The 12,931-nt window shown below is 37.3% G+C and overlaps 1 protein-coding gene across 3 annotated transcripts in view; it reads right to left on the bottom strand.

Annotated features, from left to right (window-relative positions):
* Nucleotides 1-2,691: 2,691 nt before the first annotated feature.
* LOC135212658 (uncharacterized) overlaps nt 2,692-12,931 on the bottom strand; it is a 13,875-nt gene continuing 3,635 nt past the window's right edge. For all 3 annotated transcript variants that reach the window (XM_064246287.1, XM_064246285.1, XM_064246286.1), the window contains exons 2-5: nt 10,304-10,447; nt 7,580-7,747; nt 6,743-6,906; nt 2,692-3,934 (exon numbers count right to left, since the gene is read on the bottom strand). In XM_064246287.1, coding sequence (XP_064102357.1) covers nt 3,710-3,934; nt 6,743-6,906; nt 7,580-7,747; nt 10,304-10,391 — 645 coding nt within the window. In that variant the 5' untranslated portion in view covers nt 10,392-10,447 and the 3' untranslated portion in view covers nt 2,692-3,709. The remainder of the gene's footprint in view (nt 3,935-6,742; nt 6,907-7,579; nt 7,748-10,303; nt 10,448-12,931) is intronic.

Genomic DNA, 12,931 nt, shown 5'->3' with positions numbered 1-12,931 from the left:
CCGTCCGTCCGTCCGTTCCTGCCTCTCTCCTCTTTTGTTTCCGAGAGAACTCCGCCTCGCTCGCTGCCTCTCTCACACTCTATCAGCTCTTCCTCTCTCAAGTCCGCTGTTGAGCAAACAGTGAGCGCAAGCTCTTTGGAATGGAGTGTTATGTGGATCTGCTCCCAGAAATGTATGTAAATTAGATAAGGCTGTTGCCACTCTGTCTCTCTCTCTTCCGCCGAGCGACTTCAAATAACACGCACCTAACGAAAGTAGGAATATTTTCAAGACTTGCCACAGATTCCATTATAGGAAGGTCCTATGATATGACAGTCAAGGAAAATGAAAAACAATAAGAACGCAATGCAATATTCAGACCAGTTACAAACCAAGGTATCTTTAGAGATGAAACAAAATGTCCAAAAAACAGATTATCAGTTTAATCACAAATAAAAGATAAAGATAATATATGTATGTATATATATATATATATTATTATATATATATATATATATATATATATATATATATATATATATATATATATATATATATATATATATATATATATTGTATGGATATTATACCATTGCCTCTTCAAATTAAAACAACATCTTGCCCATTGCAATTATTCAAAATTAATCCCTTTAAGGGATTAATTTTTAAATCCCCTCTGGTCGTTTGACTGCCTTGAATCTTGTGCCCACAATTGGCTGGACTCAACATGAGATAAGATTAACAAGCGTCATCTTGGATACGTGCCACATGCTGACCATGTGGCCAACTTGACCACACGGGTCAGAGGTCGGACAAGGACAGACAGCGCCACCAGACGAGAAGCTGGTAAAATTTTCACCGAACCCATAAAAGGAACCAGGACCCAGCAGACACTCTTAGACCCTGTCCTTTGAGAAGACTAATGCTTAGCCTATGTTTCCTTTTCTTGTGAGGTAAAATTCCCTTCCCCATTGTTGTCCACGGGGAAGACTAACTCATTCTCTGACGAAGGTAAAGTGTGAGTTACAAGGTTACAGCAGTCAGTGGATTGCAGCCTTTGACTTATTTCCAGTACATTTTCATTCACGAGTCCCTTGTTCCTCATTGAAATTGCATTGTGATAAATTCTTAGTGTGCTATAAACATACAGTGACCCCCTCGTTCCATTGAATAGTATATTATCTTTCTAGCTTTCCTCAGTCGTATTGTGTTATTCTGTACTGTTACATTTACCCCATTATTGGATGCTATGCAAAACTGCCTTCCTTTGTAAAGTAACATAACTCTTCCTTTCATAATACCTTAGTAACACAATGATTCCCCCCGTGAATTAATTATTAACGTAAGAGTAACATTCGCAAAAGATAGCGAGTTCAGTACCTTTCATACCGTTGCCTCGATCCTTATTCATGTGTATAACACAAACTGCTCAGTCCAAAACCACTATTGTTTCAGGTTGCCATTGGTGCTGCTGTGTTTGAATTCTGGATTCTCACCTCATGTTGCTCCGGATTTTACCCCTCTTCAGTGTTTCCTACATAACATGTGGTTTGATGCCCGACCACCAGTTTGTCTACTTCAAGATCTATTAATTAACTGATCACTATTAAACCCCATTGGGTATCATTCACTCTTTTACTGATACGATTTTGTAATGTGTAAATATAATCAAGTAATGCTAACCTAAGAGTTTACATCAATCTTGACCTATTCTGAAGCAGGCCTTCAGCCTAAGTTCGTGGTGTAACTGTACTTATACAGGCCAATCGCAGATAAAGTAAGTTATCCCCCAACCCTGTAGATATATATATATATATATATATATATATATATATATATATATATATTATATATATATCTATATATGTCAATATAGTACACAGGAAAAGAGAGAATAAAAGACTCTAGCGGCTACTCATTCTGTTTAGTTAAAATTTAGCTCTTGAAGAGGCCTGGTGGAAGGCGAAATTATCGAGCAAATAGTCTTTTATTCTCTCATTTCTCCTGTGTACTATATTGACATATCTCATCCTCGTGTTATGAAGATTATATATATATATATATATATATATATATATATATATATATATATATATATATATATATATTTGTATGTATGTATATACAAACGCATACACACAAGTTGACAATTCCCATATTTTTGTCTAACCCGAAATCGTCAAAATGAAATTAAGGTCTTGCATAAATTTTCTATACAAGTCTCCCCTAATTCTAATAACAGTGGTCTACTGATGCTGAAGAACTGTTATCCCATTAAGGGATGTGGTTACGTTGTGGACCTTTAGATAGGTCAAATACTTCGTCTGTAGTTCTTACTTGGAAAAACAAGAGGCTTATAATCTTTGAAACGAATAAATGTGTTTTGGCATCCAGCTCATTGCTGTGCCCATCTACGTTTCCCCTGGGATCCAATTCTGATTGGACAACTGCTATTGTGATGTATAATCTTCCCAATTAATGGGGTTGACCACGTCACAAGCAGTTTACAACGAGAACAGCCCCATAATTCCAAAACAGCGAGACCTACCCCTTGCAGACAGGTGTCAACCGCATGAATTTTGTGGGAGGTGGAGAATCGTGGTCCTTCCTTTGCATGCCTTGAACCTGAAGAGTAATCCCAGATTTAAACTTGTCTCTGTGATTCGCAATGAAGGTTCGGAAATGAACAATCCCTAGATTAAAACAATCAAGCACTGAAACCCCTTTAATTTTTGGGTAAGATACATAACCATTTGTGTCCAAAGAGTAAATTCTCTGATATTTATATACTTTATGGTTTGACAAAAAGCAACCTGTATGAAGCTGGAGCAATAATGTGACCAACGAAAATCTTTTGGATACGTAATTCTTGTGAGACATTTGACAGACCGACATGTAATCAGGAGACTAATGAGCCAATTTTATTGTTTTACTGACAATATCTTAAGGTTTCTTTAACTTTCTTTTGTTTATCTCCTTCTGTCATCAACTTATTTCAGTAATATTAGGCTACGTAACTAATGTACTTTATTGATCCATCTCCTGCGTTAAACTTTAGGTCTGTGGCAGATCTGGTTAAACAAGTATTCGAAACAACAGAACTAATGAAATATACAAATAAGAATGAACTGGCAAAGAAAAAATATGAATGGAGCACACAGGAATTGGGAATAAGAGCGCTGACGAATCTTCTTTCATTGCATTCTGAATATTTCTTCTGACTTTTGCATAAACTTTGAAATCTCTCTCTCTCTCTCTCTCTCTCTCTCTCTCTCAACAACTAATTACCTCTGTTTTCCCTCTCTGGTTCCCTCTCACTTGATGATCATTTCTCATGCCTTCAGGATTCTAATCGCAAGTTCTTTTTTTCTCTTTCATAACAGCAAGAATTTCTTCGCCGCTTCCCCCCGCCCCCCACACCCCAACCCCCCCTCTCTCTGAAGGCCACTTCTGTCTTCCTCTCTTATTTCAACAAATGCTCTCTCTCTCTCTCTCTCTCTCTCCAAAACACCAATAATTCTTTGAAATGTTTCATGAATGAAATACCTGTCTCTCAAATGCATCTCTCATGTTTTACAAAAGCAAATTCTCCCTATCTCGTCTGAAAACACATGACTCTCTCTCTCTCTCTCTCTCTCTCTCTCTCTCTCTCTCTCTCTCAAAAGTAGCTAATCTTCCTCTGCTGCTGACATGAGCGTCTCCCGCTCTCTTCTTCTTTCCTCCCTCGTTCTTAGAAGGAAGGAAACCCAGAGAAAGTTGGCGCGGCTGCAGTAGGGATAACAGCAGCAGCGATGCACATCTTCTTCAGACATCGGATGAAGGTGGCTATCTTGAAGTTGACAGGTTCTGGGCAGGTTTCCACACCGCCTACAACAGCCGCTCCGAGAGAAGGCGGCGAAAGCAGCGACACCTGTTCAGCTATGGCGGCGCGGTCCAGAGCCAGAGTAGGGGTGAGCTGTTGGTGAGAAATAAAGTTGCGAGGATTTCGTACACGTCCGGTCTTCCGTCTTCCTCAGAGTGAATAAAAATGAGATATATTTATATTCACATCTATTTTCATTTCACTGGAAGGAAGTCACGCATTTTGATGTGAAGCCAGCATGCAATTTGAGCACAGATTCTGTGTTCAGTTCAGCTGCAAAATGGTTAACTGTTGGGAAGCACAGATGTAATCAAGCCAGCTATCATGGCATGCAACTTAAAAAAAAGAATGACGATCGTTCAAAATAAGTTTCTACTACCCGTTCGAAGGACGGCTTTTGAGATGGTTTAAAAATGAAACACTCGTTAAGAAAGCTTCTAAAACTTAAAGCACTAGGTCGCTTTTTACCTGGCGACAAATTCAAAGCTCAATGCAGAAAGGGATGAAGAGACCACAAGCCAGTCACCTAAAAAGGTCGAAATTTAAACGAAAACTTTAGTACGAAGTATTTCTATTTTCTGGAAAAATGCTCAGTTGTTGATGTCGAAGAAATAACTATAAGTCTACAATATGGCAACTCATGAAGATCGTAAAGCATCAAATATGTTAATCTTAGACCTATTAAGCTGTTTTCTAGGTAAGTTTGATTTTGTTTGGTGACTGCTAGTTACCTGGATCACGCAAAACGTTACGACTCAATTTTCACGAAACGCTGACCAAACATTTGTCTCAAGATTTGCAACATGTAGTTAGATTTGTGGAAAAATATGTTATGGATACGGGACCACTAAGGTGGATGCATTCAAATTGTTCAGGCTTGGCTTGGAGGTTTGTAGCTTTCGAACGCTCGTTAAATTAATTAGCATTATTCAAATATTGCATGTTCATACTTACATATGTATGTATTAGTTGAAGCCACTCGGACAGTTAAAAATGAAAAGACAGAGTGCCAAGTACTTTCGTGTATTCAACACATGTGTTAGATACACGAAAGTACTTGGCACTGTTGTCTTTTTATTTTTACCTTTCCTAGTGACTTCAACTAATAAACAAACCCACGTGCTTACTTTTGTGATTTCTTAGTAATATGCTCGCATACATACATACATACATACATACACACACACACACACACGCATATATATATAATATATATATATATATATATATATATATATATAAATGTAGGTATGTATATGTATGTATACACGTACATATATAATATATATATATATATATATATATATATATATATATATATATATATATAAGTCATATCACTTTTCCGTGATTCATATACATATATCGAGCTACAATGTCCTTTAATATCTAATTCGCTCTACCTCAGAATTAATATATTTTTCATATATGCTTAACCGAAGGGGAATTTTTTTTCTTGATAATAGACTTGCCTGGATCGGGGCGCGAACCCAGGATCCTTTCAAATCCAGGAACGTCAGAGAAGCTTTTACCTACTACACTACCGTGAGAGGCTAAAAGTTCATGTAGCCTCTCACCCTCAAATACCTTTCGCCCGCGCAGGTAATTCGTTGGTTTGGAGACAACATCAACCCACCTCGAGGTAGAGCGAATTAGATATTAAAGGACATTGTAGCTCGATATATGTATATGAATCACGGAAAAGTGATATGACTTATAGATTGGCTACGTGCTGTCAAAAGCACTACAAACACTACCGGAGTCGAGGTGGGTTGATGTTGTCTCCAAGCCAACGAATTACCTGCTCGCGCGAAAGGTATTTGAGGGTGAGAGGTGACATGAACTTTTAGCCTCTTGCGGTACTGTAGTAGGTAAAAGCCTCACTGACGTTCCTGGATTTGAAAGGATCCTGGGTTCGCGCCCCGATCCAGGCAAGTCTATTATCGAGAAAAAAATTCCCCTTCGGTTAAGCATATATGAAAATATATTAATTCTGAGGTAGAGCGAATTAGATATTAAAGGACATTGTAGCTCGATATATGTGTGTATATATATATATATATATATATATATATATATATATATATATATATATATATATATCAAATAAAACAGTAGTTATAAAAATACCAATATGTATCATTAACTGAGTTTTAAAAAAAACATCTAGCATATAATAAACAATCCACCAGAAAAAGAAATAATAAGACAGACGCAAAATAAAATAAAATGAGTAAAGGTCTGTATGCGTGAGTGTACCCCAAAAGAAACGACCTCAAAACCAGATCATGGAAGGCCAAGGTGCAGAGGCCAAGGTAAGTCACAGGTTTAAAAACAACAGGTAGTATATGGTCATGCATGACGAAAAGCGTTATACCTGAGGTGACCCAGGTTGCGCAAAACTTGCAATGTATGGCATCCCAAAAATATCATGTACAAGAGAGATAAAGAAAGCAAACTGTGGTATCTTAAGTTGAATATGGTTTTAGTATTTTTTTTACACAACGAAATTTTAGCACGCTCATAAATGTATAGGCACTAACAGAAGTCGGACAGTAATATGAATGACAGTATTGGTGAATGTCGCTCGTTGAAGCAACATTACAGAGTACTTTTAATTTTCGAAAAACAAAAGCCAAATAAAAAAAATTAAGAAATAAGTACATTTATAAATGAAAAAAGAATATAAATAAAAAATAAAAAAATAAAAAAAATGCATAAATAAATAAATAGATAAAACCTAAGAGACAAACTCAACACCAAACATCTACCGGAGACCCGAGCCCGTCACCGTATGGCTCCTCTTCGGAGTGGAGAATGAGAATGGCCTAGTAAACAAACTTCTGTCATTATGAGAGTCAAACATGAATGGTCCATCTAGGAGAAGAGAGAGAGACTCACCATTCCCGTAGAGTTGAGGACACACTCTCTGATAGCAGCGTCAGCGACTGGGTTCGAAGTTAACTCGTCCAGAATTCCTGAATCAGACGAGGATGACGAAGAAGAGGAAGAAGAAGAAGAAGAGGAGAACGAGGAAAAGGAGCCGCCTGATGCTACCGACTGACCTGGAATTGTCAGAATGGGAAATATAACAAAAAATGATTAAGACACAATCTGATAAATACACAAACGAATAACTAAATATATAGAAAAAATAACACTGAGAGCACTGAAAAAGAAACCCACAAATTACTGTGTATAACGTGTTTACTTATAAATATTTACATTTTACTTTACTTAACACTATTGAGTGAAACATAAAATGCAAATACTTATAAGTAAACACGTTACGCACAGTAATTTTTCGGGTTTCTTTTTCAATCTTCAGAAGAAAACAGAAAGTAGTTTTTGTTTGGTTGACTGAAGTAATTTTTGTTTACATAGAAAATAATAAACAACGTTGAAGAAAGCAACAATAATAAAGATAATTGTAATATAGAAATAACATTAAGAACATTATTTACAAAACATTAAAACTTTGTTATGGATCTATATACAGTATACAATACTCTAAGTAAAGAACATTAAATAGAAAAATATTTCCAAAAAATTCCAAATTAATCGAATACGTCTGATCCTGATGTTCATCAAATTGTTTGGAAAAAAATCACATGTGGAGAGAGAGAGAGAGAGAGAGAGAGAGAGAGAGAGAGAGAGAGAGAGAGAGAGAGAGAGAAATATCTTATAGTAAATAAAGGTCATAAACTAGTGGATTTTGTAGCGTGTCCCCCAACTCACCCAAAGCAGCGTAGAACTTTCCTTTGAGTGGGACTCCGGTTTTCGTCGAGCAGCCCATGATGGTGGTAGGGTCCCCTAGCAGAGGAGAGAGCAAGTTGTCTAAAGGTGCGCAGATGAGGGTCTTCTGAATGCAGTCGGCTAAAGTCACAGTCTTCCCGCAAGAAGCCACTTTTGGAAAAAAAAAGGAAAACAAGTTACAAGCTTTGACGAGAGGTTATGGAATTACAAGCAATCCCTAGTTTGGAGGAAAATGACGTGACTGCATGCCTCCGAGGTTGAGGGAAGACAGGGAGTGCATGCCTCCAAGGTTGAGGGAAGATAAACCACAGGAATAACCAATGGCTATCACAGCTCAGGATTCCTTGATTAGGGCATATTATCCCGAAGGGGTAATCAGTATTTGGTTGGGGATTATCTAAGTGAGACGCTTAATGATACAGCAAAAATGACCATAAGGAAGAACAAAATCATTCATGCGCATAATTCAGTCATTGAAAGACTTCCTGCAGATGATGTTTGCAGTGCCAAACTCAGTTATTTTCGAAATGAAAGACTAATTAATGTGAAATATATTAATAGCTCGAGTCCCTTAGTGATTAGAATACTCCTATCAGGGTAGTTAAGGATGGAGCACATTTTGAAAAACATAATCACTTGATGACGATTAGATGGTTGAGGCTGAGGTGAATAGTGGAAGGTTACAGGGAAAGCAAAATGAACGAGAAACATATATTGAGCTTCTTAAAGTAAAACTTCAGAATCTACCCCTTTATTGGATCAAACGACGTGTACATAATCACCTGAAGGAAGAATGATAACACGATATTCCACGATTAGCAGAGATATGATTAGCAGTGATAAGGTAACGACAAACTTTACCAATTGAAGAAATAAAAAAAGAAAGGTTTGAAAGTTGAAGAAACCGATAGTAAAAAAGAGAATCGTTTGGAGGTTTTCTACGAAGGATAAAATGGAACTCCCCAGTTACTTAAGGCTAATGAGGCAGATTCTGCGTATCATTATTTGAATGTTGACCGAAGAGAGGTAACTAGGAGAACAATAAAGGAGAGATGCATGCAACATTCACGACTGAATTGCCAGACGGAAACATTCTACAGTATACGAGAGCTTAATAACGATAAACCATTCCACAGACAAACGAGTCAAGAAAGATCCCCGCAAAACGGATTCGTTTAAGCACAATTCTTTTCTCGTCTTGGCTTCATTCCCCTTTTCTCTTCTAATATCTTTCAATAAGTATGTCCATTTTCCCTTCATCTAAGGACAAGATTTATTCAGTGTGCCCATTTCATAATGGCAAAATGCAATGAGAACCTAAAGGAAATAAGAATGAAACACCCCATCCACTGCAAAAAGTTCGGGAAATCCAACGCTTTGCGTTTGATGGAACAAAATATTTACTTGATCATGACAGATCTGTTTTGAACTTCCCGACAAACCCAGTTCATAAAATTTGAGCTTTTTCAATCATTAGGAGATAAAACTTGGACATTTCTCAAAGATGAACTCCCTTTGCCATGTATCTCAAAATGTGGCCCTGATTTCTGAAAAAGAAGTGGGGAAATTTTCGAGCCTCTATGAAATTGTGTTCTCTTGACCTGCGTTTGACCTCTCCATCACCGAGACAAAAAAAAAAAAAAAGCTGATATTTGACTGCCTAGTGACGGATTCCAACGGACATCACATTTCAGCTGGTTGAAAATTGCTTAGAGAAAAACATCCAATGACCACTGAGAAAATAGTAAGAGATAAAAAGAATAATGCCATATATTAGGAGAACGTAATTTTGAAAGATTACTGAATCATATTTATGAAAAAAATCATAAATAACTAATCTCTTGGGAGAAAAACCTATGGTAATGATGTGGCTATACCACAATCACCTAATTTACAAGACAGAACTCGCTGTACTTACAGAAAAAAATATAGTAATAGTTCGAAATGCTGTGATCCGTAAACATCTTCCGGTCGCTGAAGGCTAAGCGTAAAAGGAATGAATACCTTACCAGTAAACCGTCAAAATGTGAGAGAGAGCAAACCAGGGCCAAGGAAAGGTTAGAAAATGTACTTCATGAGCGGTCTCAGTTTGAAAGTCTGAAAACCAATCTCTGTGTTACATGATAAAAGAGAAATTCTGAAATGTGGAGTTCCATACCAACTCTCAGAAACGTTGAGCAAGTACTAGTGGATTGAAATTAAACCATTCATGTTTAGCAGCAAAGTGAGTTCTCTGACTGACCAGGTATATGTCAGCTGTACAGAGCTATGATCAGTAAAATGATTATAGTTGGAAAAGCTGCATGTCCAGTAAATGAGCATGGCAGTACTTGAAAATAAGTAAAGCAGACTAGGCGTTCAATTAAACGACATAATTCGCGATTAGAGAAAAGGCAAGAGAAGCATTCCTTGAACAGTAGCAAGCTCCAGACCAACAAAAACATCACAATGAGGGAAAAGCTACAAGAAGAAACTATAAAAAAAAAAATACCCGATTGAGTACAAAGAATCCAGGCAAGCAATGAAGCCCTAACAAGCCTCATTCTAGTAAGAAATAACTTCTTAAAATTAAACCCATACATTAAAAATATCTGCTTGTTAAAACTGATTAAATTGAATAAAATAAAAGTATTTTAGAGAAATGAAATCGGTATTTAATATTCATGTAAAATTCATCAATACCTCAAGATACAATTCACAACTTACTTTCGACTTTAGTAACTGCATTAACACCGGAGACGGTCACAGTTGCGAGGACTCCCAGGCATAAAAGTAAGGTTTTAGAAGGGGCCATCTTGGTGGTCTTCGTTAAGGGTTTCAAGAAGTATCTTTGCGTTTGAGTGCTGATCCCTGGAAATAATAGCAATGTTAATCATAAGCAAGTAAAATAAAAAAATTATCTAAAATGGTGTATAGGAATATTCTAAGGACGCTGAGTCTAAGACGATATTCGAATAGAGTGAACAATCAATCTATCATTTCCTTGGCCAGACAACGGAACAATTTGATAAATACATACATACATTCATCCATACGATGATTTACCCATTTTTCACGTGACGTTTTCAAGCTTTCAAAAAAGTAGCCACAAATTTATTAACTTAGTGAATGATTTGCAGCCAAAGATTTTTATATCAAACAATTCTTTCAAACCTGTTTACTCGCAACAGCATGTATCCTAAAAAAAAGTGTAGGCTGCTAGAAGTGCCTATGTGCATCCTAAAGATAAGTCAATGCATTCTATATTTATATTACAGATACAAACATCCTTTATGTATCATCATGGTAATCTAATACATTGTCTACGTATCTTGGGGACAGTTTAAAGCAATCTCAACATCCGTCGGCATTTCTCTTCCTCCTTCTGTCTTGTCAGCCCGAAATTCTGTTTTGGTAATGTGCTTATGCTTTCTTCTATTTTACGGAGCCCTTCAAAAGTAACGACGAATGGGAATTAGAGAGCTCAGAGCTACTGAATGAGAGACGAGCGCACAGAAAAATTAGAAAAAAGAAGAAAAACGTCTCGAAAGAACGAAACAAAAGATCCGTTCACAATGGCAGTTGAGACTGTCATGAGCAAATAAAAATTGTATAAAAGAGCGCCAAGTCTGGGCGAATCCCGCGGGATGTATTAACTGAAACTTGCACACGAGGATTACCCAAAAAGCATCGTCATTGTCATAAGATTTGAACGTGTTCCCGGGCGACGAGATCGCCTTTTGTTTGCGTGAATCCCACACGTCTCTCGGGGATTACGTTGGCTTAACTCTTCGTCTGCGCAAGTCTAAAACCTTACGTCGGTGCGTGTGCTTTCTGTATGGTATACAGCCCATTCTGACTACTGCTATTTATTCTAATTTCGTCACCGTAACACTCGCTCTAAATTTTTAGTGACTGACAGATTTAACCTCTTGTCCGTCAAGAGCACGAGAGTCAAATTAGGGGTGAATGGGAAATGGTTCTCTTAATATTGGGCCAAGGGAGAGAGAGAGAGAGAGAGAGAGAGAGAGAGAGAGAGAGAGAGAGAGAGAGAGAGGGGGGGGGGGCAGTCTTAGGGGAAGTAAAAACCATTCACAGAACTCCAACAAGGGAATGAGCTCCTTTGTAATTATCTTTTTGCACAACAGCGTAAATAAATAATAGACCATAATAATTCTCTTTCATTTTCGTAATTGAAATTGAACTCTCTTGCGCCGAGGGACCTGAAGAAATGGCGTTTAGGCGTGGGGAAGGGGAGGGTGTAAGGCCAGTCTGAGAGAGAGAGAGAGAGCTGTATTAGATTAACTTCCCCTCCTGCCTCATTGCAGTAAAAAATAAGAGCGCGAGAGAAAAAAAAAGGAAATTACATTGTGCCGTTATTGGCATTTGCCTGTATATTTACAGCGGGCAGCGCAAACACCGAGAATAATTGACTATCCAAGAGAAGTCAGCCATAAAGTTTAGGATTTAAGCAAACATCTCCATCGCTGTTGCAAGAAGAAGAAAAAAAGCCTACTTCTGGAAATCGCAGGATGAAGGAAGGCGTATATGAAACTAGCAAACAGAAAACTTGTATTGTTTCTCAAAAGACTCAAAAAGTGTTCGCGTAATTTCCCTTGATTAATGGGATAAATGGAGAAAACCTTAACTGTAAAAGGGAAATATCACTCTCCTCTTATATCACTTTTGCTCTTATTCAAAAGGGGTCTAGAGTGGCGACGAATCATAGACTAATGTACAATAGTTTGTCGCTTTGAAACTTTAGAACAACATTGAATAGCTATAAATAATGATTTTACATTGGTGTATTACCTTCATCCGTCATTTTATAATTTCACAATACATATATACATACACACATACACACGTAACTTGGTACATCTCTCTATTTTCTCGCTCTTTCAACCTACCATTTTCAATACATACTTAGTAAATAACTCATCTCTACGTTTTCAACACTTTCATTTAACATGCACACTTCTTTCCCATAAAGGACAACTGGCTCAACAACCTCATTGAACATCCAAGCTTTTGCTGCTTCCTCTAACGTTTTCTTTAAATCTAAACATTCTGCAAAGATATAGCCACATTCCTAACTACTTCAATTATGCTAAAATTCATGTCCCTCATCGTCAACTTCCAGGTTCTTATTTACTCTAATCCCCTTACTTTAGTTAAAAATCACTGTAAGCTACCTTATCTAACAAAACTTTCATTAACACTAATGAGTTCCTCCAGATTAACTTCCATATCACCAACTAACTTTCAATCATCTGCAAACACCAACACTATACCACTTAAGACCATCTTTGTGTCTGAACAGTTTGTGACCTCTCTTATCACTTTCTCCACTAT

Source organism: Macrobrachium nipponense, chromosome 41 (assembly GCF_015104395.2).
Source record: "Macrobrachium nipponense isolate FS-2020 chromosome 41, ASM1510439v2, whole genome shotgun sequence".
In the NCBI taxonomy this organism is placed as follows: Eukaryota; Metazoa; Arthropoda; class Malacostraca; order Decapoda; family Palaemonidae; genus Macrobrachium; species Macrobrachium nipponense.
This window is presented reverse-complemented; position numbering and strand designations above follow the sequence as displayed.